Source organism: Simochromis diagramma, unplaced genomic scaffold (assembly GCF_900408965.1).
Source record: "Simochromis diagramma unplaced genomic scaffold, fSimDia1.1 OVJJ01000026.1, whole genome shotgun sequence".
NCBI classification, from domain to species: Eukaryota; Metazoa; Chordata; class Actinopteri; order Cichliformes; family Cichlidae; genus Simochromis; species Simochromis diagramma.
The window spans coordinates 10585502-10607923 of record NW_024386985.1 but is presented as its reverse complement, the minus strand read 5'-3'; the positions used below and the strand labels follow the sequence as shown (position 1 = coordinate 10607923).

The window sequence follows — 22422 nt, the reverse complement described above, 5'->3', positions numbered from 1 at the left end:
TGTAGCTTACTGGAACAACACGTTTGTGTACACTGGTACAGATTTTTTTTTTTAAAGGGAAAACAAAGACAAGTCAAACACTTAAGGACTCAAGAAGGGTTAAGGATTTGTAACCACATCTGAACCTACAAATTGCATAACATCATATTTTTAGTTAGTTTAGCATGAACTCTGTAAACAGTTCACAAAAACACCTGGAATCTGAATCTACATTTAGGGAGGCTCAGACAACCTCTAACACCTTGACTGTTGCATGCTGTGCAGTTGTCAATATTCTTCTAACCACTAATCCAGCCAGAGGGAAGAAATTCAATAAAAGTCCATGTCTAACAGCTTGTGCTGCCACGCTCCAGCTGCTCATGCTCTCTAAAGTGAATCTCCCATCACTCCCTGTGAGGTTGTAGCATTTCCAGGTTGTCCTCTCTCTGGTGTTATTTGCTGGTTGATATTGATAACACAGATAAGGAGCAGGATGACCACCACCAGGTCATCCAGGAGACCTAGCAGTCCACAGAGAGAGGGGTCTGTTTCTAGGGTGCTCGATGAAGACACGGCATCCAGAGCAGGGGAGGAGATAGACATCACGGTCCCCACGCAGCACAGGGCAACCCTGAACAGAAACAGCCACACGAGTCCTCCCATGGTGCCCAGGCCACGAACCAGTAACTGCAGAAGCAGGGGGGTGTCACAGAGGTAGTCCGTTACCTGGAGGGGTGAGTATGCAGGAGGACATCAGACAACCAGATACCAAACATTTCAAGTTGGAGCATTCAAAAATGATCCACAAGATTTTTGACTGAGCACTTCGACATGGGTCAGGGGTATTCTGCTGATTTCCTGATGCTGCATTTATTATATTTGTGTCTCTCTTAAAAGCAAGAAATAAATTATTCTAAATGTATAGTCAAAAGTAGTTCCAGTTCTTAAGCATGAACGCTACAGGATATGTTTTCAAAGAAAAAAAAACACACAAAGAAGGTCACGTGGCTTCTAGGTGTGTCATTGTGAGCTGTTGAGCTCATACCTCCTTTGTCTATCTCTGTTGGTTAAACAGGACAATAACTGCTAGGTTGCATAAGAGGTATTCCCTTTTCTAACTCTTTGAGGAAATAATGAAAGAATTCTTTTCTTCCCTTTCAGATGCCCTGATAGATACCACGGCTTATGATATCTTAGAATAATAATAATAATAATAAAAGCACTCTTGGCTCTTTGATGGGTGAGTTTGCTGTTGGGGAGTAGCAGTACAATGATGTTACTGATGTTTTAACAGAGTACTGACCCTGCGCGGAGCTCCAGAATAACGTTTGTTGTAGGCTGTGATTTCATCGAGAACTTCTTTTGACTGCTGGTCTGATCGGGTCTCGCTGAACAGGTGGCAGAGCACGCTGACCTGCAAGATTGCAAGCATTTTTATTTCACGTCCACGCTCGTAACACATTTATGATGTACAGTAAAAGAACTACGAGAATAACGCACCTTCTGTCTGCAAAGAGGACAACTGATTGCATCTAACCATGACCCATGCCTCCAATAGGTGATAAGACAGGGAGCTGCAGAATCAAACACAACTATTTATTTAACTCGTCATTTAATCTATAATAGATAGTATCAAGGTTGGATGAGTGCATTCGTGCCATAAATGTTACTCAAAAGCTACAGATATGAACATCTAATTGACCATCTCAGATATGCCCGAAGAAATTCCAGGAGAAACACTTCTTAATAGGAATTTGCAGAATTATCCAGAATTTCAGGTTCTCAGTTCTACTGTTTAGTTTTTTTGGTTTTTTTTAAAGCAATAAGTTTATGCACAGTCATGGTTCTGGGTCATAACTCTGCATAAATTGGCTTTTGTTGTTATTCTTAAGCAATCTTTGGCTGCCACATATAAATGTGAGATATTTTTAAAAATTCATATTGGAAACATGAGAGATCACCATCCCAAGTTTTGGATACTCTTCAAAGAATATTATGTGCCTTGAATATGAGAAGCTGTGAACAAAATATCAGTCCTCTACCTGCAAAAATGTGGTGTCTTTAGGTCTCCAAATCTGCTGGTAGAGATTGGACATAATATTTCAGGGATTTCAACAACAGTCATTATATGCTATCCACTCTTGAGACTCTATATTCATAGTGCCATGTTACCAGATATTTACACCAGAAAACTGAAGGATCTAGCTCAAGTTATTTAAAAAAACAATCCCTAAATGACAGAACCTGAAATGTATTCCCCATTTAGAAGTCAACCTTTCTCCTGGATTCTTTTTTTCGGGCAAATCTAAGGTCGAATGACCCTGTAGCAAAAATTACAAGAGCCCTTCTCAAAAGCAGATTTGTAAAGACCTGAACATTTTTACATGGTTAGCCTAATATACGGATACGAGCTCTGTTTTTTTATTCTATGTATTATACACCTCTCAAGTCAACTCATAGCGCAACTCTCCTTAATGCTCCAAGTGTAGATTATGAATTTGGGTTAATGATGTTGAGGTTTTGCTTTCCTAGTAGCGGGCATAAAACCTCCATCTCGCATCGTCTGTGAACACATACCTTACTGTGTTTGGTCGTTTGCTCCTCTATCTACAAGTGTAATGGGTGGACCGTGGCAAACGTTAATTATTAAAAGCCAAACAGATGGGCCAAACAGATGGGCCTGAAACAGCTACAGCACACTACTTCTACACTGATCAGTGAATAAATCGCATAAACTAAGACACGAAGTGGGAGCCCTAATCACAGATGATTGACCGAACGGGTGCGTGCATAAAATAATTAGAGTCTGAGAAGATTTTGGTCAGTTTGTGTAAATGTGTGCAGGATCTCGTACCGCAGAACAAATGGCCGCAGTTCGTCTGGACTGGGAATCTGGCCGTCTGCAGGCAGACTGGGCAGTGCCAGTCTCGTCTGTTCGAAGACTGACATGCCTGCATGGATTCCTAAAAACAGGAGAGACGAGGAGACATAGAAGAGAAGACATAAGTGAAAAGTATGAAGAAGAAAAAGGACAATGACAGAAGAATCGATAAGCGTTTTCTATTCCTATTCCTGGTGTTCATGGATTTCAAGTGAAATAATCTTTGAAAAGCTTATACCGATGTAACGGTGAAACACAGAACACAACACAACAGAAAACTTTTGATTTGAGTCATGCAAGCAGTGACATCAACTTCCTCCACCAGACTGTGCCCCCAATAAAAGCAATAAATTACCTTTTTTATAACCCAGGAAGTGTCTTATAAATAATGTTTTCCCAGTTTCCGTGTAGGAGAAACTGTTTTAAAAATCCAAATTAATGTAACTCTTTAAGTTAAAGCATGAGATTCACCCAAGTGCTTCAGAGATAGGGACAAAGAGAAGTGTAACCCCCACTGAAAACAAGGAAATATAATAAGCCCCTGCATGACATGAGCTTTACTGTGAGTGTATGCGTTTGTGTGAACCACTCACCTTTAGGCAGCTCATATACATTGATGTTGACTGATCAGGTGTGCACAGCAAATACGTGGATTATCCCACAGGCGACCCTGACTCAGTGGAACTTCAGTCTGATCTGAAACACGACATGACATAGCAACATAGATAAACACACCTGTAATGCTAGTTTATCTAAATAATGATTTAATTATTGATGTGTGAGATAAAGAGAACAGAAGCTCAGCTCTTCTCTGTTTGCGGATTACGGCTACTGATGCTCCGACTTCAGCGTTCGGACTGCTAATTTAAATGGTTTGTAAAGCTTAGCCTGCACTAACAGGTGAAATATTTTTTTCAGATGGAAAGATGAAACTGTTAATAACAATATGCTCAAATCAAAGAAGGCTGCAGGTTTATAACAGATTTCATTTGTCAAATAACTTCAGTATCAATTTATGGCTCAGATCACCTAATGGGCTTAACATTAGGTCTGGTCTTTCATACAAATCAAGAAATCTGTAAGAAACACACTCAACAAATTCCCCCAAACCTTTTCTAACAATTTGGTAAAGCACAAAATCATATTTCTATTACAGAAAACATTGGAAAAAAAGACTCACCTGGACTTAAATCTGTTGCACGGGTGTATAGAGGTTAGGCAGATAGATAATCAGTGTCTTCTAGAAGGAAGTGAAGTGCTGCCCAACAGCATCACTGAACAAAATAAATTGAAGCTCCCTGTTAATGATCAACTACATTTTCCAATATCAGCTGGCCTGTGAGTCTTTCTACTTAAAGGGGACAGCATTGTGGTCAGATTAATACATTGGTGCTTTGTACAAAATTCACTTACTTCCCTTTAAAATAGGCAGCTGTCAACCTTTAGTCTCAAATAAATACAAAAAAATGAGAAAAAAAATCAACATATTTGTCCCTTCAGTCTGGCCAGAGGTAACCGGTTTGGGTCGCATGACCAGATCAAAGCCAGAAAAGATTCCTCCTACGCTTTGTTTAAGTAGGTTATATTTGAACTTGCCAATAATTTACCCACAGTTTACTTAGCCAAAACCTTGTCCATGCAATGCTTTTTTATATTACTACACCAAGGGTACTTCAACTGATCCTTTGATCCAAATCCAAGTTGCAATGTGAAAGTAAGAAATGTCTAAATCGGTGGATAGTAAAACCATTAAAAACAGAGTACTACATGAACATAGCATTGACTTACTGTGGCAAATATTTGTGGCAAAGCAACCTGTCTGGTAGTGCCAAATGTTGTGACAGCCATCACGTACTTTTCCAAGGCAGCTATTGCAGAAATATCTTGTCAAATATTTGCCCTGGCACTTACCTTAGACGCTTAAAAAAGGGAAGTTCATGTGGATCAAATCCTCTAAAAATAGCCACTATAGGGTCAAGGTCTGAGTGGCAGAAATCAGGAGATAAATGAGGTCCTCATCCAAAGAGAGTTTAATGGGTAAAGTCCAGAGTCAGTTCGAGCACGTACTATTTTATGAGTGTGTCAAATTTTAGCTTTGATTTGTGATCATTAGGTTGCTTGCTGAGTGATGTAACAATCCCTTTATAATAGGTGCTCTTTAAGATTTGTTTGTAATTTTCCATGGTGTGGCTTGGGAAAGCATGTGACACAGAGAAGATTTCATATCAACTAGACACAACCTCATGTGAGGCATAAAATAAATGGGTAACTTGAGAAATTTATTGCCTTCATGGGAAATGATTTACTTGCAGAGAGTAGCTGACATGCTGCCGGGGTTTTAGTGGCTCTTTGGGAACAGTGCAGATTACAGAAATACTTGTATAGCCAATAAAACGTGTCCTAGGGATTATCATTCCAACGGTATTTATCTTAAAGCTCTGCCTAAGAAAAATTTGCTGTGCAGGATTTTTAATTTGTTGGGTGTGATAATAAAATATTTTAAAGCAGAGAAGCCAAACATGATATAAACTGCAGTGAAGAGATGTTGGCTGAGCAAGCTTGAGCCACATTTATGTTTGGGCCACTATCTCTTGCTCAGTATCACTTTTTACATGGTTTTGGTTGTGGCTTGTTTCAAGCAGCAAATAGTTTGAAATATTTACCTTTGCCTGCAAATCTGATTGTTTTTTGGGAATTCGATACTGTCTGGTTTCTCCTTAAGTTATCATATCAGTGTATAAAGACTTTAGTCACGATGCTGTAGCCTCGAGCAGGGTTTTTACTACTTAACTGTTAACTGCAGGTGAAATGACGACCTCATTTGGGGGAAAAGGATACTGTAACCTTTATAGAACACAATAAATAATACTAAATTAGCCACGCTCCATTTTCTTCTAATAACTTTTTGTTTTCCTGTTCCCTAATATCGGTGGGCTAAAAAAAACGACTGAGCGGACAAAAAATGTGTTTATTTTGTGCAGATAAGTGAGGCGTACACGAATTTCAAATCAAGCTGTCTGATTGGCCAGAGCGTGGAGTCACAGCCGTCAATCATCCCCGATCTTAATACCGATTGGTTTCTGATCAGATACCCTCTCACTTCGCAACAACCCAACCTGTAAGCAAGAAGAAGAAGCTACGCTATTCGCGTACATCTTACGCAAACTTAAGTCAGACAGGTCTTCACTCGTCTTCAAAATACGTATCTGACGTTAGATAGCCACCTTTGGCAGCAGGTGAGGTCAAATGCTGAGGGACAGAGCGGAAGAGCTTTTTTGCCGACAGGTGGAGGAAGAAATATTTTAGCTTTAAGCTAAAAGGCAACAAATGGACAAAAACAAGACGGAGCTGGTCGAAAGCCTCATAATATGGGTGAGTCTATTTGTGAATGTGTCGCCGAAACCGCGGAAGGGATTTAAGTCACCTGTTCGTAGCTGGTGGGGGTGTCAACGAAAGAAACTAGAGAGAAAATGAAGGAAATCTGACGATTTGTACGGACGGTGTAATGGCAGAATAAGGTCGTTATTAGAGAGATTAGCTTCTTGTGCAGCTGTTGTTCGTCTCTGTGACCCCATAGGTAGGAAATGTAGCTGGGGGCGGGGGGTCCTGCAGTCTGCTGAATGTAAAGTTAACACCTAGCAGGTGCAAAGATAACAATCCTCGAGTTCATGTGGCTTGGCAAGACTCGGGCTGCTAATCCAATTAACCAGGGGGGTATTTGCGGAATGTCGCGGTTTGGATTTTTGCTAATGTTATGTAACTGCTTAAATGTAGCAAACAGCAGCAAGTAATAAGGCACTTTGCGCTCACAGAGAACAAACAGTTTTGCTGCCTGTCTTGTGGTTAGTAATAGGATAAGCGCTGAGTTAATGAGATCTCGTCCAGGATCCACGATTGCTGTGTCTGTCAGTAAGCCACTTTGTTGAACCCGTAACTTTGAACAGCAGTGTCACTAAGTAACGGGTCAACTTACCCAATGCCAAAAACAAGAAAATGTGTAAAGGTGTCCCATGAAGGGAGTAAAACTTCCTATAAACTCTTCAAAACTGTGCTTGGTGGTCTTTAAATTTTATCGTGGCTATAGCTGCACTGTTCTTGCGGAAGGATATTGATATTAGACTGTGAGAATTAACCGTACACCGTGGCTGCTGCTTGAATTATTTACATCATCATGTAAGCAAGAAAGCCTTTGTCTTTACTTGGGTCTGCGGTGGTTTCTTTGCCACTGTTGTCCTGTGTGTCCCTGTACATCCTGCCCTAAACATTTATCATTTCTTCTATGTCCCAGTGCTGCTCGATTATGGGAAACGTTATACTTGGAATTGTTTTAGTCAATATTGAGGGTTTTTTTTTTTTTAACTTAGTGGTTTGACTTTGGAAACATTTTGCAAATGTAGAAAAGTAAAAAACACTGCTATAAATGAGACAAACAAGACTAAAGAAGAACACGAATGAAACAGTGCAAAGTGATGATGTGTCTTATTCTGTCCTCTCATCTTTCCTTATTCTCTGTAGGGGTTTTGAAACAACTACAGTGCAGTGAAAACTATTTGCCACCCTTCTGATTTATTTATTTATTTATTTATTTTTTGGTTGTTTTTTTTTTTTGTCCCATGATGTTTCAGATCATCACATTTTAATATTAGACAATGATAAGCCCAGTAAAAACAAAGATGCAGTTTTAAATGATGATTTCATTTGTTAAGGGAGTTCTGTAATGATCTCTATTTAGGAGAAAAACTTAATCACTCACCTCTAAACAGCTCTCTTTTAGGAGACAAACTGCTGGCTAACGGTGTCATGTGATCAAACAGCGTAATTTAATTGGCCGAGAGCCACTCGACTCGATCTGGTGCTGATTGCTCTGGCTTGGGTCATTAAAGTTCATCACTTTTGCAGGTGAATTTTTGCAGTTGAATTTTTTCAGTTGAATTTTTTTCAGGTGAAATTTTTTCAGGTGAAATTTTTTCAGGTGAATTTTTTGCAGGTGAATTTTTGCAGGTGAATATTTTTGCAGGGAAATTTGGAGGATAAAAATTCAGTGTCATAAATTCAATGTCTAAAAATACTTGAATTCTGATGATACTATATTTCTTCCATACAGTTTTAAATGATGATTTCATTTGTTAAGGGAAAAAAGTTTTCAAACCTACTTGGCTTATCTATGTTGAAAAAGAAATCCCCCCCCCCCCCCTTCCTTTTAAATCATAATTAACTGTGATTAACCAATTTTTTTTGGAAGCCTGAGTTTAATTTCACTGTTAAATCACAAAAGCACTTAGATGGAACCTGTCTGACAAAGTGAAACAGGCTAAAAGGTCTCAAAAGGTAGCAGCGAACCACAGTGAGACCCATTAAGCACAAATGGAGACAACTTGGAACAGTAGTGAACAGTGGTAAGCCTACCAAAATTATCATCAATAATCCATCAATGACTCATCATGAAGGTCACAAAAGAACCAGGAACCTGGAAGACTGCATGTTTCCCTTGCATCAGTCAAGGCTGATCTTTGCAGTTAAGAAGGAAATTGAGCAAAAATGCCATCCATGGAGGTTCCAAGGAGAAAACCACTGCTGACCAAAAAGGAAACAAAGGCTTGTCTCACATGTCCAAGACTTTTGGAGAAATATACTGTGGAGTGACAAGACACATTGAAACTTTTCAAATGTTTGCATCCCATTACATCTGGCATAAAACTATCATACCATTTCAAAAACAGTACATCAAGTCGACAGTCAAACGTGGTGGTGGTAGTGTGATGGTTGCTTTGTTGCTTCAGGACCTGGACAACTTGATGGTGACATAAATTCTGCTCCGACAATTAGTTTGTGGCTGAATTCAAACAATTCTGCAAAGAACATTTGGCCAAAATTCCTCCACAGCAGCTGTTCCCAAAGTTAAGAGTGCTGCGGCCCATTTAAAAATGAAAGATTCCAGAGGGGCCTGCCATCATTAAATCTGTACTCTTTACAAAATATGAAACAGTGCTCAATTTCCATGAAAATTTTATAAAAAAAAAATAAAATAAGTGGCTATAAATTGCTAATGCTACCCAGTCATATGCAAAGTATAAAGGCCAACGTTTGACCCACTTGCCACTGCAGCACAAACTTCAATAATAATAAATTTAGGTCAGAGTAATGTTCTGTTACCAGTTTTAAATCACCTTTTTATATAAATAAATACATTTATATAAACATGTTACTGTACATACTTGAGTGAGTAATTTCACACTGAATTTCTGTTATTACTGTGGCCCACCAGGGGGCCCTGGCCCACACTTTAAGAATCACTGCTGCACAGCAACCCGAGACACTCATTGTCACTTAACACAAACACTTGCAGTTCTTGCTGCTAAGGGTGGCGCAACTAGTTATTAGGTTTAAGGGGCAATTACTTTTCAGGTATGTCCAGGTATGTTTAAATAGCTTTGTTCTGTTTTTTTTTTTTTTTTTTTAAATCATAATTTAAAGGGTTCTTTCTGTAATAATATTTATTTGATCTAAAACAGGTAAAAATTTTCTTTGCAAATATGCAAAGAAGTAAAAAATAGAAAGGGGGCAAATACTTCACAGCACTGTATGGCATCTCAGAATCTTTGTAATGTTGTAGTTAAAGTCTTTAAAATATATTTGCTGGTGCACTACTACATTATTCCCTTGGTTTATCAGTCATCATAATATTATTTTGTTTTCTGCCTCTCAGCTGCAAACTTTCAACACTCCTGCACCCTGCCAAACAGTGGAGGAGCTGACCACTGGAGCAGCAATGTCACAGGCTCTGCATCAGATGTGAGAGCACATGCTTTATTTATTTCCAGCCAGTAATTCATGTCACACATGCTCCTGCCTACTCCACGTTAGGTCAAACGTGCACTGCTGGAACAGTTGGGATAATGTGCTTGCATTTTATTTATTTTTTGCTCTCACGCCCTCATTAGTTCCTCTACTATAGAGAGAGAGAGGGTACTTATGCTTTAAAGTGCACACAAACAAAAAGAAAACTACTGATCTTATCTTATTACATTTCTGGCCAGCACCACATTGTAGTCATTGACAATGACCCCTCACAGCAAGAACATTTTGGGTACAAAGTAGAGCTGCTTAATTATGGCAACAATCTTAATCACAATTATGATGAGGATTATTTATCACAAAAAATTAACTTAAAATGAAGTGCATTTGTTAAACGTTTTAGTTTAACAGAGAGAACAGAGAAAGTGCCCCACTGTAAAGGAAAGGCAAAGTGAAAGCACCATTTCAAACACTTGTTGGAGGTTTTAATTGTAAGTGAATATCAATTTCAGTTAATTGCACAGTTATAGCTTTGTGTGATATTTCTGAGAGCGAGAATGGAGTTTGCATGCTCTCACCTATCACATGTCAGATATTTCCAATAAGATAATATCTTACTCATATAATCCACAATCAGTGGGTTAGTTTAGAATTCCAACATTTTCTCCTATTACAGAAACAATTTTGCCACTTTTGCCTGACAGAGTTGTTCTAAAAGTCAAAAGTGTCTCTTCTATGGAAACCCATTTTCACCTAATTAAATTTTTTTCTGGCTCTTCCCCATGTACAACCCACAGCTGAATAAAAGAACTTGCCTGTTGTATCTCATCTAATGCTGACAGTTGTAGAAATTAAACAGCTTGAGTAGAAAAGGTTGTAGCATTTATTTCAGAAATTTCATGCACATAACATGGATATCTAACAAAGAATGTGAACTGTACACTACTAAACAAGGACTCTTGTGTAGAATAAGTCTTATCATCTCTGTGCTTCAGAGACCCTGCATGGTTCACTGATGGATGGCTCAGTCGTATCAAAACGGATGTTGAAGACAACTGGAGATTAAAGGTACAAAGTACTACCATGCCCCATGTTTGCTTTTTGTTCACTTTGGGTTTTTCTTTTAAATGTTTATTTTTTTTCTAATTTGCTGAACCCTTTGTGTGCTAAATCCTTTGTTTGCTCCACACCTGCCAAACTGTCCTTGACACTGATCTCCAAGCTGCTCCAGGGGTTCTGCTTAAGCGTGCACTCTGACTCTGCGCTCTGACTCTTCTGGTGAAAGTGTGCATGTATGTTTGTCCAAATATGTCAGCTGTAAAGTGTAAGGATGAAGGAAAAAAAAAAAAAGCCATTTTCTCTACATTGATTTGGTTGTGATGCTTTCCCTGCTGCTGCCTTGTCCTCTTCCCTGAATGCTTTTTTTCATGGACACATCCTTTATTGCAGCGGTCCCCAACCTTTTTTGCACCACGGACCAGTTTATGTCCGACAATATTTTCACAGGCCGGCCTTTAAGGTGTCTCGGATAAATACAACAAAATAAAACCAGCACCGGTACCAACAAAAGAAGATTTATTCAGAACACATGGGAAAAGACCCAGGAAACCGAGTTAATGATAAAAACTATAAAAATCCTGAAAACCATGAATTTTACACCAGAGCCTCAACTCTCGTGGCCCGGTACCGGTCCGTGGCCTGGGGTTTGGGGATCGTTGCTTTATTGTGCATATAATAGAAGTCTTATTTACATGTGGGTCATTCATCTCAAATCTTTTGCCTGAACATTTCAGATTTCTTTTAAAATGTTATGGTCCAAAAATAAAAAATTCTTGTCATTTTCTTGATCAGTCCAGCATGAAAGTTGAATGTAAATAAGATTTTCTTAATATTTGTGAATAAGAATTTCATGTTAAATAGTATTCTTCTTGTTTTATTCATTTTTTTTTAAATTATTGTTAAATACAACTCTATACTCTTCAGAAATTATCGTCTGCAATGTGCCTTTTTTTTTTTATTGTCGTGTCATAAAATATGGGACTTTACAGAAATGTTTCCTTTTTTCATATTTTAACTGGCAAATATGCAAACATTTTTTATTTATGTGTCTCAAATTACTCATTCATTTTTATAGAGCGGCCAGTGAAAATTTTTGGCTTTTTTAGGCTCAAAATAGTTTTTGAGATATAGTCAAGTTCAAAAATTGCCTCAGATTTCAATGTGCAAAAATAAGGCTTTACAGTAGATGGACAGGCCTTTTAAAAAAATAAAATAAAAGGATATTTATAGATAATTATCTACAAGTATTTGCTACATGACCTCAAGGTTGACTGCAATTGCTATATAATTTTATTTTTTAAACCATAAGATTTTCAGGCAAATCAGAGGTGGCTGAACAGAAATTTGATGATGAGCGATTAAATGACCTAATTTGGTCTTAAGCGTTATCATTAACATTAACTTAATCTACTATGCAACTCAAAATATCTGCCATGAAAAAGGACATTTTCAAATGTGTGATTGAAAAGTTTCTCTCTTTTTCTTTTGGTCTGCATGAACGTATATTGTTTTCCATTGTTGTTTGTTCATTTTGATCGATATAAAACAAATATGAGAATATTTTATATCTTTCCTCAGATGAACAACCTGAAAAAGATACTTCAGATGGTGGTTGACTATTATAATGAGGTATGGAGTATGTAATCCTTGTTTATGCAGAGATGTTAAGTCATTGGTAGAGTCGACTACAGAATCTGAAAACCTATAAACAGTTGTTTACGGCTTTTCTACATCTTAGAGAAAAGCTTTAGTGAAAAGTTAATGTGCAGCTTTTATTTTCTGTGCACCTTCAGGTCTTATCCCAGGAAATTTCAGATTTTCCCTTGCCAGATGTGTCACTGGTGGCAGAGCATTCAGACCCCACTGAACTGGGGAGACTTCTGCAGCTTATACTGGGCTGTGCAGTCAGATGTGAGCGCAAACAGGGTATGTTGCTGCTTGTGTGTTACACATAATCTCTACACTCATGTAAGACCCAATTAAAGACATTTTGCATGAGCAAAATGTAAAAAAATAAATAAAAATGTTGTAACATGTCACTTACAAAGACGGAGTTTATGAGATTAGAAACCAGTGAGGACAGGTGCTGCATTTAGTAGTTTGACAAAATATTACAATGGTGTGTACGTTTGTGTGATTTAATCTCCCTCATTATATCACCAGAATACATTCAGATCATCATGACCTTGGAGGAGTCTGTGCAGCATGTTGTCATGACAGCCATCCAGGAGGTCAGCCTGTTTTAATACAACATTACTTGCTCTGACAAATTAGCTGTATTAAGGATACTCAGAAACAGCTTTGCTGAGCATTTCTGCCATTTTAAATAACAGTAACTGTTTCAGCAGCAGCAGCAATAGTGTTTGAAGGAGGTTCGAGTATTTGCTTGCATATGCTGAAATAGGTTGAGGCTTTGCAGCTTTTTCAGTTAGTGTATGTAATAAACTCTGCTCCATTTTCCTCTTCAGCTCATGAGTAAAGAGACCAAGACCCCATTTGGAGCAGAGCTGTCCGGGGATTTGGAACAGCAGGTTAGTATTATTATTATATCCCACTCATTCTGAAAGAAAGTGTGTTGTTAAATGCATTTGTAATGCCCATTTGGTGCGATATGGTGGATATGAATGCATCGGGGGGCAAATCGGGGTTCAGTATCTTGCTCAAGAATACTGTGACATGTGGACCGGAGCAGACTAGGATTGAGCCACCTACCTTCCGATTGGTAGACGACCTGATCTGCCACCTGAGTGACAGCCACTCCTCTATTTCTTTGCAGTTAAAATGTTCCTTTAGAGCCGCTTGCAACCTCAGCGTTTGGCTCATAGATATTACTTGCACACATACTGACCTCATAATTTAAAACTTTAGTTGTATTTAATAATATGTTTTTTCTAACATGCATAAAGTCTAAAGTAGTTCAGCTTACTCTAATTTGCTTGTGCTAAGTCAAGCAAAGGACCTGTGTATGTAATTAAAATTGTTGGCTTGTTCAGCTTGTCAGTTTATTGACTTGTTCTTGGAGCGTTACTGTACCGTGCAAACTGCACAAGTCAGTAATGTAACTTTTGTCAGGCAGTTGGCATCGCAGCTGCTGATAATATTGCCATTTCAAAGGAGTCCGCCCAACTTATTTCTGTAACTCGAGCCTTTATTTTCCTTGACGTGTTTGCGGAAGAACATTGTCACTGTGCAGAGACTACCACAGCTCAAGTACTGACATGAGCTGCACATGTAGCGCTGGAGATCTGCATCTTCAATGGGAAAATGAATCAGGGAACATTGATGGTTTTGTATTGATTTTATGAGTAATGTATTTTATGCTTAGTTCTTGAACTTAGCTTTTTTTTTTTTTTTTTTTTTTTTTTTTTTAAGAAAAACTTAGCCACTTAATATTTGCTTTTTCTGATCCATGAGAGAATCACATCAGTGTCTCTCTTCGATAATTTAACTTCTAAATCCTCATGTGTCCAGCTGAAAAAAGCTCTTGAGGACCTCGCTGAACTTCAGACAGAGAAGGAAGCGCTAACCCAGCGATGTCAAGAGCTGGACCTACAGGTGAGTGCAGACCTGTTACACACAGCCAAGGTGAATTTCTATTGAGAAATATTCTTGAATCTGATTGACTAGCGCTCTTTTGCCTCACTTTGCTGATATTCAGGTCTCTATGTCTCCACACATACATGTCTATGTACAGTATAAACAGGAATTGTGTAATGCTTTGCTCCATTGTGTGGAGCTGCTGTGGCAGAATGACCATGAGCTTAGAGTCTGGGCTCAGCTTGTCCTACCGTGGCATTCAGCCCATGCTCTGCCACTGCTACAAGGCCTCATTCATCACTGAACAGGCAGACTAATTTTAGCATAGGGACTGATCAACTGTTCAACTGGACTCTCGACAGATTGATTTGTTCTGTTTCCAGTCTTGCTCTTCTCTGATCGTAGCGAGGTAAGTATAACATGGTTGTCTGTCCCGCGCAACTAAACTCAACTAAACTAGCTGCTTAAATATTTGTACTCTAACTCTGCTAACAGACGGTTCAGTTGGGATTCTGTTTGACACAGGGCACGCAATGCTTATTTAATAATTTTTACTGTTTTTCCAGTAATTAACCTAAAGACTTTGCCATATTCTTTTGAGAAAAGCAGCATTACATTATTTTGTAATGTATATGGGTCTTTTGTACTGATGTGCTGTGTTACTAATTAGGTGTTGTTTTAAAGATTCAAACTATCAAAATAAATGGCTTTAAGTTAGCCTACAACAGGCCATACAGAGTTACTAAATAATTTTATTTTACATTCGTTTGTTTGGTGGTAGTAGATAAATTGAAAGTGCATTTTGTAAATATTTTACACGCACAGTAAGAGGTTTTGACATCTTACATTGGTAGTAGGCTCCTTATCATTTACCCTTGCGTTTGGAAATGCTGTTGTCATCGAGGACGCCTGTCGCCATGGGTGTATAGTCTGCAGCATCCTGCCGAAAGGTTGCATCAGTCAAAGAAACATGCACATGAAGGTCAGAATCAAAGGTCTACTAGCAGAACTCTGCACTATAACAAGATCACTGAAATTATTCTGTGCTTGACCTGTGATTTTTAGTCATGTGCCTGATTGGTATTCATAATAAGAAGAATAATAGTGAACATATATCTCAACTTTAGTTGTATACAAGTTGTAAGGACGTTATGGGATAGGAATTTAAACAGTGATATGTTATTCTCAAACTAATGTTTCATAAACTGGCAACCAGCTTTGAGGTACTGGTGAGTGAGAATGAAAACTAACCATGCATTAACATGTTTGCTTAAAGTGCACTTTGTCTGTGCTCTGCTTTCAGCATGGATTAACTGCACTGTTTGCTTTAACAGCTGGGAAAGTAAATTCTCATGGCAGTGGTGTATCTTTTGATGCGATGATGTTGTGACATTTTACTTTGCATGAAATAAATGAAGATACTTCATGTCATATTTTTTCCCCCGATGAAACCAGTTCAACTTTAAAACTATTTGTGGGAATGGCTCGCTCACCTTACTTTCCCTGCGCAGGTGGCTGTTCTTCAAGAGGAACGGAACAGCTTATTGGCTGAGAATGACGTCCTAACAGACCGAGCTAATCAGCTGGACACATTTGATGATCCAAGCACGCCGTCGGGAAGAAAACACAATCAGTTACAGCAACAGCTAGAAACACTGCAGGAGGAGAACTTCAGGTTTGTCCTTTCCTCTTGAAATGGCTGATGAACCTCCCTATGGTGAAAACAAAACAATGATGTGTTATGCATTTTCTAGGCTGGAGGCTGCTAAGGATGACTATCGGATCCACTGTGAGGAGCTGGAGAAGCAGCTGATAGAAGTTCAGCACCGAAATGATGAGCTCACCAGCTTGGCAGAAGAATCGCGAGCTCTCAAAGATGAACTGGATGTGCTGAGGTTTGTGTCTGTAATACAACAGATTCATTAAAGTATTAAATTGTGTAGAGGTAAGATCATACAAATTCAGTAAAATAAAAATGCATTTCAGGCTCAGGATTAGAAATTATTGCATCAGTTGGATAACTTAAATTGGTTTGGAGAAAAAGTTAGCGAGGCAAGGCTGAGATTATTTGGACATATGTAGAGGAGGGTTAGTGCTTACAATGAAAAAACGATGTTGAATATGGAGTTGCTAGGTGAAGGGAAAAGTGGATGACCACAAAAAAGATTCATGGATATAGCGACGGAACACACACAGAAGGTTGGTGTGAAGGAAGATGATGCTAGGGATACGCTCAGATGGAGACACATGATCTGTTGTGGTGACCTCTAAAGGGAGTAATCGAAGGACCGTTTACAAGCAGCCACTTTCTGTTGCTTCCTGCTGCGAAACTAGTAGAGGCAGTAAGGCCACACCCTTCAATGAGTGAAACTGGCTGATGTTTGCGTTTCTGACCTTAACAATAAGGGGTGTCATTTTGCTGGCATGAAATCGGTGTAACACCGGTACAGATTATCTCGTTCCAGTAAATGACTAATTCTTAATCGATAATGTTACAGGAAGTGAAACAATGAGATTTCGAATTTCTTTTGTAAGAGTGTCCTGAGACTAGATAATCAGCAGGTTTTTGAAACTAGAGCTCTTTGATCTCTCACGCAAGCACTGGGAGATCCTTTAAGTTCAACACAAAAGGTGCTTACCTTGGATCAAAACGTTCTACCTTAGCGTTATTTCTGAAGACGCTCTTGTTCACGGTTATAATGGAGACTCAAATGTGTGGCGACGATATTTTGCAGTCCTTCATATTCTTGCGTAGGAAAATGTTTTTTTTACGCTATTTAATATGTAACTAATTAAAGAGGTAGTTTTAAAGTATGCAGTGATCTTAATATCTGTATTAAAATGTTGCTTATTCCAGGCACAGTAAATTGAGATATGTGCTGCAGTACTGTACATTTCAGTTTTCCCATGTGCTGTATAGGAACTGCTCAGATCGGGTGGTGATGCTGGAGGCTTCGGTGGAAACGTACAAGCGCAAGCTGGAGAATCTGGGTGATTTAAAGAGGCAGATGAAACTGTTGGAGGAAAACAACATGACTTACATGCAAAACACAGTCAGTCTGGAGGAAGAGCTGCGCAAGGCCAACGCTGCCCGTGCACAGCTCGAGACATACAAGAGACAGGTAAATGACATGCAAAAGCACAGCTCGAAATTTCATCCAAAATCCACACAAATTATAAATCTCACAATATAATCATTTGTTTGTAATAATAACATTTATTGGCATTTTATGAGCAATAATGTGTCTGGTGGTGGATGAATTTATATTATTACATTTTCATTTATTTAGGTCCAGGAGCTACACAGGAAGTTGTCTGAGGAGACGAGGCGAGCAGACAACCTGGCGTTTGAGATGAAGAAGTTGGAGGAGAAACATGAAACTGCAACGAAAGAAAAAGAGGTTTAGCAGCATTTTTTTTTAGTTAGCAATAATAAAGTAATAATTTTCTTCTAGCTGTGATAAAACTCCTAACATTGTTAAAAAATGTCTTCACCACCACAAGAGGATCATCATTGAGCGAGATTCTCTGAAGGAAATCAATGAGGAGCTTCGATGCACTCAAGCTCAGCAGCACCAACTCTCCCAAGCAGGTATCCTATAGGAAAGGTCATACCTGACATTAGTTATTGTGGTGTTGCTATGGTAATCTGAAATTTGCATGCTTATTTCATATAGGCATGCTTCCCTCTAGCAGCCCCAGTCATGATAACCTGGCTGCTGAGTTGATGCCCGTTGAGTACAGGTAGTATCTTATTGCTGTTGCTGCACTTAATAAGATTTCTACTTTTCCCACCAAACTGATGTGTGTGACTTATGTGTGTGTAATTGTTCAGAGAAAAGTTCATCCGGCTGCAGCATGAGAATAAGATGTTGAGAGTGCAGCAGGAAGAATATGAGCGTGAGAAGATCGCGTCTCTGCAGGCCCAGCTGGAGGAAGCACACAAGACTCGCAGTGAACTGGACACTGAAAACAGGTTTCTGTCAAGCACTGATAGATGTGATGGAAGCTGTTCTCTCCATACATTTAGTTTGATGTGTTTTCATCATTTATCAAATGTATTTGATCTGGATGTTAACCTTTCATTCCTCTACATTCTGGTTAATCTTCAGATTGAGCCGAGAACGGGTCGGTGAGCTGCAGCAGCAGGTTGAGGACCTTCAAAAGGCTTTGCAGAGCCAGGCATCCAAGCCTGATGATGTAAGTTTGCCCAAATGGGCTGGCGTTAGTACAGAGAAAATGCAGAGTTAATGTTAGCCTGGTATATTTGATGCTGGCAGGGAATTACAAAAGAAAATCACTTTATATAAGGTAGGTAGATTGGTATTGGTAGAGAAAGATGTATGCACTGTAATTACAGCCATTTGTATACAATCACATAGCTGGTTTACAGCAAGATGCAAACCTCTGGTTAAATTTAAGAACAGGAAGGCCAAATTAACTTTTCCAGAAAACACCTTAAAGTGCCAGCACAGTTCTTTCAATCACGCCTTGATTGTTAGTTTTTACTTTAGAGTGAGTGTGTCAAGGGAAATCCTTTTATTTATTTTTGCCATCCAGAATGAAATTCCTTTACCACATTTAATCTTGTACTTCTATTTTCTCATTTTCAGTCAAACCTGAAGCGGAAACTCGACGCACACATGTAAGTGCAGCTGGTCTGAGCTTTGACAAATAACTGAGGGGTGCAAAATGAATTTCTATGTTTTCCAGTAGAGGGAGGTAAAGAAGCAGCATTTTTCTTCCCCTTCAGGGTCCAACTGAACGAGGCCCAGGATGAAATCATGAAGAAGAAAGAGCTGCTGGAGGACCTTCAGCCTGACAACACTCAAACCTGTAAGTTGCACGTTTGCGTCATAATCAACACTAGACACAAAGTGATGGCTTAGTTATAAGTGTTGCTATTTTATTTGAAAGCGCTGAAGGTGGATGAGCTGATGGCTGCTCTTAAGAAGAAGGATGATGACATGAGAGCCATGGAGGAGAGATACAAGATGTATTTGGAGAAAGCTCGCAGTGTGGGTAATATTATTCATGTTTCGTTACTTTGAGTATTGTCTGTGTTATTATTTCATTTCCTTTGTTCCTACTGTAGGTGATCCGAGCATTGGACCCTAAGCTGAATCCTGCTACTGCTGAGATCCAGGCTCTGAGGAACCAGGTTGCAGACCGAGACAAGCAGATTCTCAGCTTGGAAGTAAATCTGCATTTTAATCTTGTTCAAACTGAAGTTATATGTTTACTACATTTTTCCCTAAACTGAGTCAGTTTGCAGAGAAGAAACAGGTGTATCAGAATATACAGATATCAACAACAGTGTGAGAAAATTTATGTAAGCCATAAATTTCCAGGTTTTTGAATATGGCAGTCTCTAGCTTTTCCATTATAAAGTTCCAGTAATGTTTTCCCTTCTTGCATTTCCGAAACCAGTAAATAAGATTACCTCCCGTTGCCTCACTTTTAGGGCAAAGATCTGAAATTGGTTCATTTATCCTGTGGGGGTCTTTCTGGTGTGAAAGAAGTGATGTGGAAAAGCTTTTGATTGCTATATGAAAACATTACTGCTTACTGCTTGTTTTAAGTTGAAGGGTTGTTTATTTCATTTTATTTTACGTTTTCATTTAAATGGACTGACATTTTTTGGTTATTTGTCTCATAGCGTCAGTGTGAGCAGGCAAAGCTGAGAGAGTATGAGGAAAAGCTGATTGTCACGGCGTGGTATAACAAGGTAAAGTAAAATGGTACATTGCCTGCAAGATGGTCAGTTACATATTTACCTACTGCCTCTTCTTCACTCAGTGTCTTCTTTCTGTACTCAGAGTCTGAACTTTCAGAAGCTGGCCATCGAATCACGTCTCGGGGGCCGCACTGCCTCCATGCTGTCCCCCGGTCAGTCCTTTCTGACACAGCAACGGCAAATCTCAAATGCCCCCCGCCGGGCACTTTCAATCAGCGTGCCTGCCACTACCTCCAAGTAGACTGTGTCACAGAGCCAAATGTCTCCCTTTATTCAGCTAAGGAAAAATCTATAAGCATCACTCCCTCCCATAAGTGACCTTAAACACATCTGCTCTCAAGACAGGGAGGGGTCAATGAAATGCTGATTGGGATCAGTGAGCATCGGCTCATCCAATAGGTCACCCACCTGATGATATTTATGCTCTCCTACTGTACATTGAACCTGGATAGAAAGTTAACCTACTGTTAACTCAAGCAGTGCACAATTCACCAACTCTAGAGTAGACTAGAACACATTTCTACCCTGTCTTTGCTTTGCTGTGCAGCTGAATACTTGTTATAATCAGCTCATTTATCTCCTGTCAGGACTAAGAGAAACATAACTGACTGCTTAACAATATTTAATATAGAGTTTGAGCCCACTCGTTTTAACGAATGTGATATTAATGAACACTAAAGCCGAGAACTTGTAACTTTAGACGATTGTTGAAATACGTCCAAGTTGAACAGTCAAAGTATGCAGTGATGGTGACACGGTCATCAAACAGCAGCATCTGATGAAAAACACAAAGAAACTTTGGAAAATCAGTTCTGTGTCTGGTGCTGGCCACCAACTGCTTTTATGCTTCAGCCACTTAAAGATTTTTACTAAAATGGAAAAAAGCTCATCGTGTAAAGCTGTGAAAATCCTAAACCGTTTAAAGTAAATCAAGAATATTTTTCTATATTCCCAGGGAGTGATGTGATCACAGTAAAAACTGCTGGGCCTTCTTGAATCATATTTAGCAGTGACTATCCAAGACTGTAGTCTCTAAATTTGTACAACTGTAATGTAAACATGATTTTAACACCAGCTTTTGATCCAAATGTCAGAATCAGGTTGAACATTTATATAGTACCTTCAAATTGTAACTTGAATTTTTTTTTCTTACTCTAATCAGGTTGTATCATGAACATATATTCAGGCTCTTTAGTGTCAGCAGAGGTTAACAGCACTATAGAGGAGCAGAATTTGTCTTTCAGGTTGTTGGTTTCTGGCTGCCTGTTGTTACACCTTCTAGTTAAACTACACTAGTTTCACAACACATAATTAGATTCTATTATAATTTTGTGTAGGAGTATCTAATATTGCTTTGATTTTTCTTTTGAGTGAATGAAAATTATAGATTTCTGATGTTAAAAAGCAGTGACTCCTAAAACTAGGTGGTATCAAGTGTAGCACAGCACAGAGAACTGTGAGTAAATGGATTAAAAAAAGTGTAGGGGAAAGGCATTATAAACTTTCTGGGTTGTAAGCAGTTCAAATTTTAATGCTTTTGGATTTCTTGTGAATAAATGCATTTTGTTTTTCTAAACATGTATATTGTATTCTTTTAAGACTCGGGGGTGTACAGCTCTATCCTCATTATCCACACAAACCAAAGGTTTCAGATGATGTGGTCGGTGTGTGCAAATCATCGCTGTGAGCCAAAAGTTCAGGCTCCAGAATAATTCAAATTCGCATTTTCATACTGTATTTTTCACCCTGCTGTTGTGTGTGCATGATGCTAGATCATTCACCTGTAGCTCAGATACACTCAGATAAAATGGTCCCAAATACTTACTGTTCAAGCCTGTTGTTTGTGAATTTATCACCTCAGTTTCTACTTTCAGGTCTTACTGAACACTAGTCCAACCAAAGGCTGATATCAAAGAAATTGCAACAGTCTTCTTTGTTTGCTACACTTTGATAAATAGAAGATTTCTTGGCGAGATTGTATAATTCAGCAAGCCTTGGCATAAACCTGGGAGTGTTCTGGTACATGTAGTTTGAGTCATTTTACTCTGTACTCAGCGGTCCCCAACCTTTTTTGCGCCACGGACTGGTTTATGCCCGACAATATTTTCACGGACCGGCCTTTAAGGTCCATCCATTCGCTTCCGCTTATCCTTTTCAGGGTCGCGGGGGGCGCTGGAGCCTATCCCAGCTGTCATAGGGCGAGAGGCGGGGTACACCCTGGACAGGTCGCCAGTCTGTCACAGGGCTAACACACAGGGACAGACAACCATTCGCACTCACACCTAGTGACAATTTGGGTTATCCAATTAACCTATCCCCACAAGCTGCATGTCTTTGGACAGTGGGAGGAAGTCGGAGTACCCGGAGGGAACCCACGCAAACACGGGGAGAACATGCAAACTCCACACAGAAAGACCCCGATGTTGGCCTGATG

General features: G+C 39.1%; 2 protein-coding genes across 3 annotated transcripts; one reads left to right on the top strand and one right to left on the bottom strand.

Annotated features, from left to right (window-relative positions):
• Positions 1-54: 54 nt before the first annotated feature.
• Positions 55-5781, bottom strand: si:dkey-183n20.15 (RING-HC_RNF170 domain-containing protein). Of its 2 annotated transcripts, none has more exons than XM_040040207.1 (7): positions 4772-5781; positions 4041-4134; positions 3454-3556; positions 2834-2942; positions 1480-1553; positions 1283-1393; positions 55-705 (listed from the first exon to the last, which is right to left on the bottom strand). In XM_040040207.1, exons 3-7 carry the CDS (start codon positions 3472-3474, stop codon positions 367-369), a joined length of 654 nt encoding a protein of 217 aa, XP_039896141.1. In that variant the 5' UTR covers positions 3475-3556; positions 4041-4134; positions 4772-5781; the 3' UTR covers positions 55-366. The 2 variants fall into 2 exon arrangements, with proteins under 2 accessions (XP_039896141.1, XP_039896142.1); XM_040040208.1 differs by having other exon boundaries at positions 5524-5781.
• A 218-nt stretch (positions 5782-5999) lies between these two features.
• On the top strand, positions 6000-21564 carry hook1 (hook microtubule-tethering protein 1). Its single transcript, XM_040040197.1, has 22 exons — positions 6000-6232; positions 9567-9652; positions 10651-10723; positions 12293-12343; positions 12508-12640; positions 12878-12945; positions 13183-13245; positions 14186-14269; positions 15763-15926; positions 16006-16146; positions 17172-17373; positions 17542-17652; positions 17756-17843; positions 17929-17995; positions 18087-18227; positions 18364-18451; positions 18865-18896; positions 19005-19087; positions 19169-19269; positions 19347-19448; positions 19911-19979; positions 20071-21564. Exons 1-22 carry the CDS (start codon positions 6188-6190, stop codon positions 20227-20229), a joined length of 2151 nt encoding a protein of 716 aa, XP_039896131.1. The 5' UTR covers positions 6000-6187; the 3' UTR covers positions 20230-21564.
• Positions 21565-22422: the final 858 nt, after the last annotated feature.

What these genes read in the sequence shown, in the direction of transcription:
- hook1 (XM_040040197.1), top strand. Translation starts at nt 6,188, where the DNA reads ATGGACAAAAACAAGACGGAGCTGGTCGAAAGCCTCATAATATGG. An exon ending in CAGATGTGAGCGCAAACAGG is followed by an intron (nt 12,641 to 12,877) that starts GTATGTTGCTGC and finishes TTATATCACCAG; the next exon opens with AATACATTCAGATCATCATG. An exon ending in AGGCATCCAAGCCTGATGAT is followed by an intron (nt 18,452 to 18,864) that starts GTAAGTTTGCCC and finishes TCTCATTTTCAG; the next exon opens with TCAAACCTGAAGCGGAAACT.
- si:dkey-183n20.15 (XM_040040207.1), bottom strand. Translation starts at nt 3,474, where the DNA reads ATGTATATGAGCTGCCTAAAG. An exon ending in TGTATATGAGCTGCCTAAAG is followed by an intron (nt 2,943 to 3,453) that starts GTGAGTGGTTCA and finishes TCCTGTTTTTAG; the next exon opens with GAATCCATGCAGGCATGTCA. An exon ending in GTCCTCTTTGCAGACAGAAG is followed by an intron (nt 1,394 to 1,479) that starts GTGCGTTATTCT and finishes GCAATCTTGCAG; the next exon opens with GTCAGCGTGCTCTGCCACCT.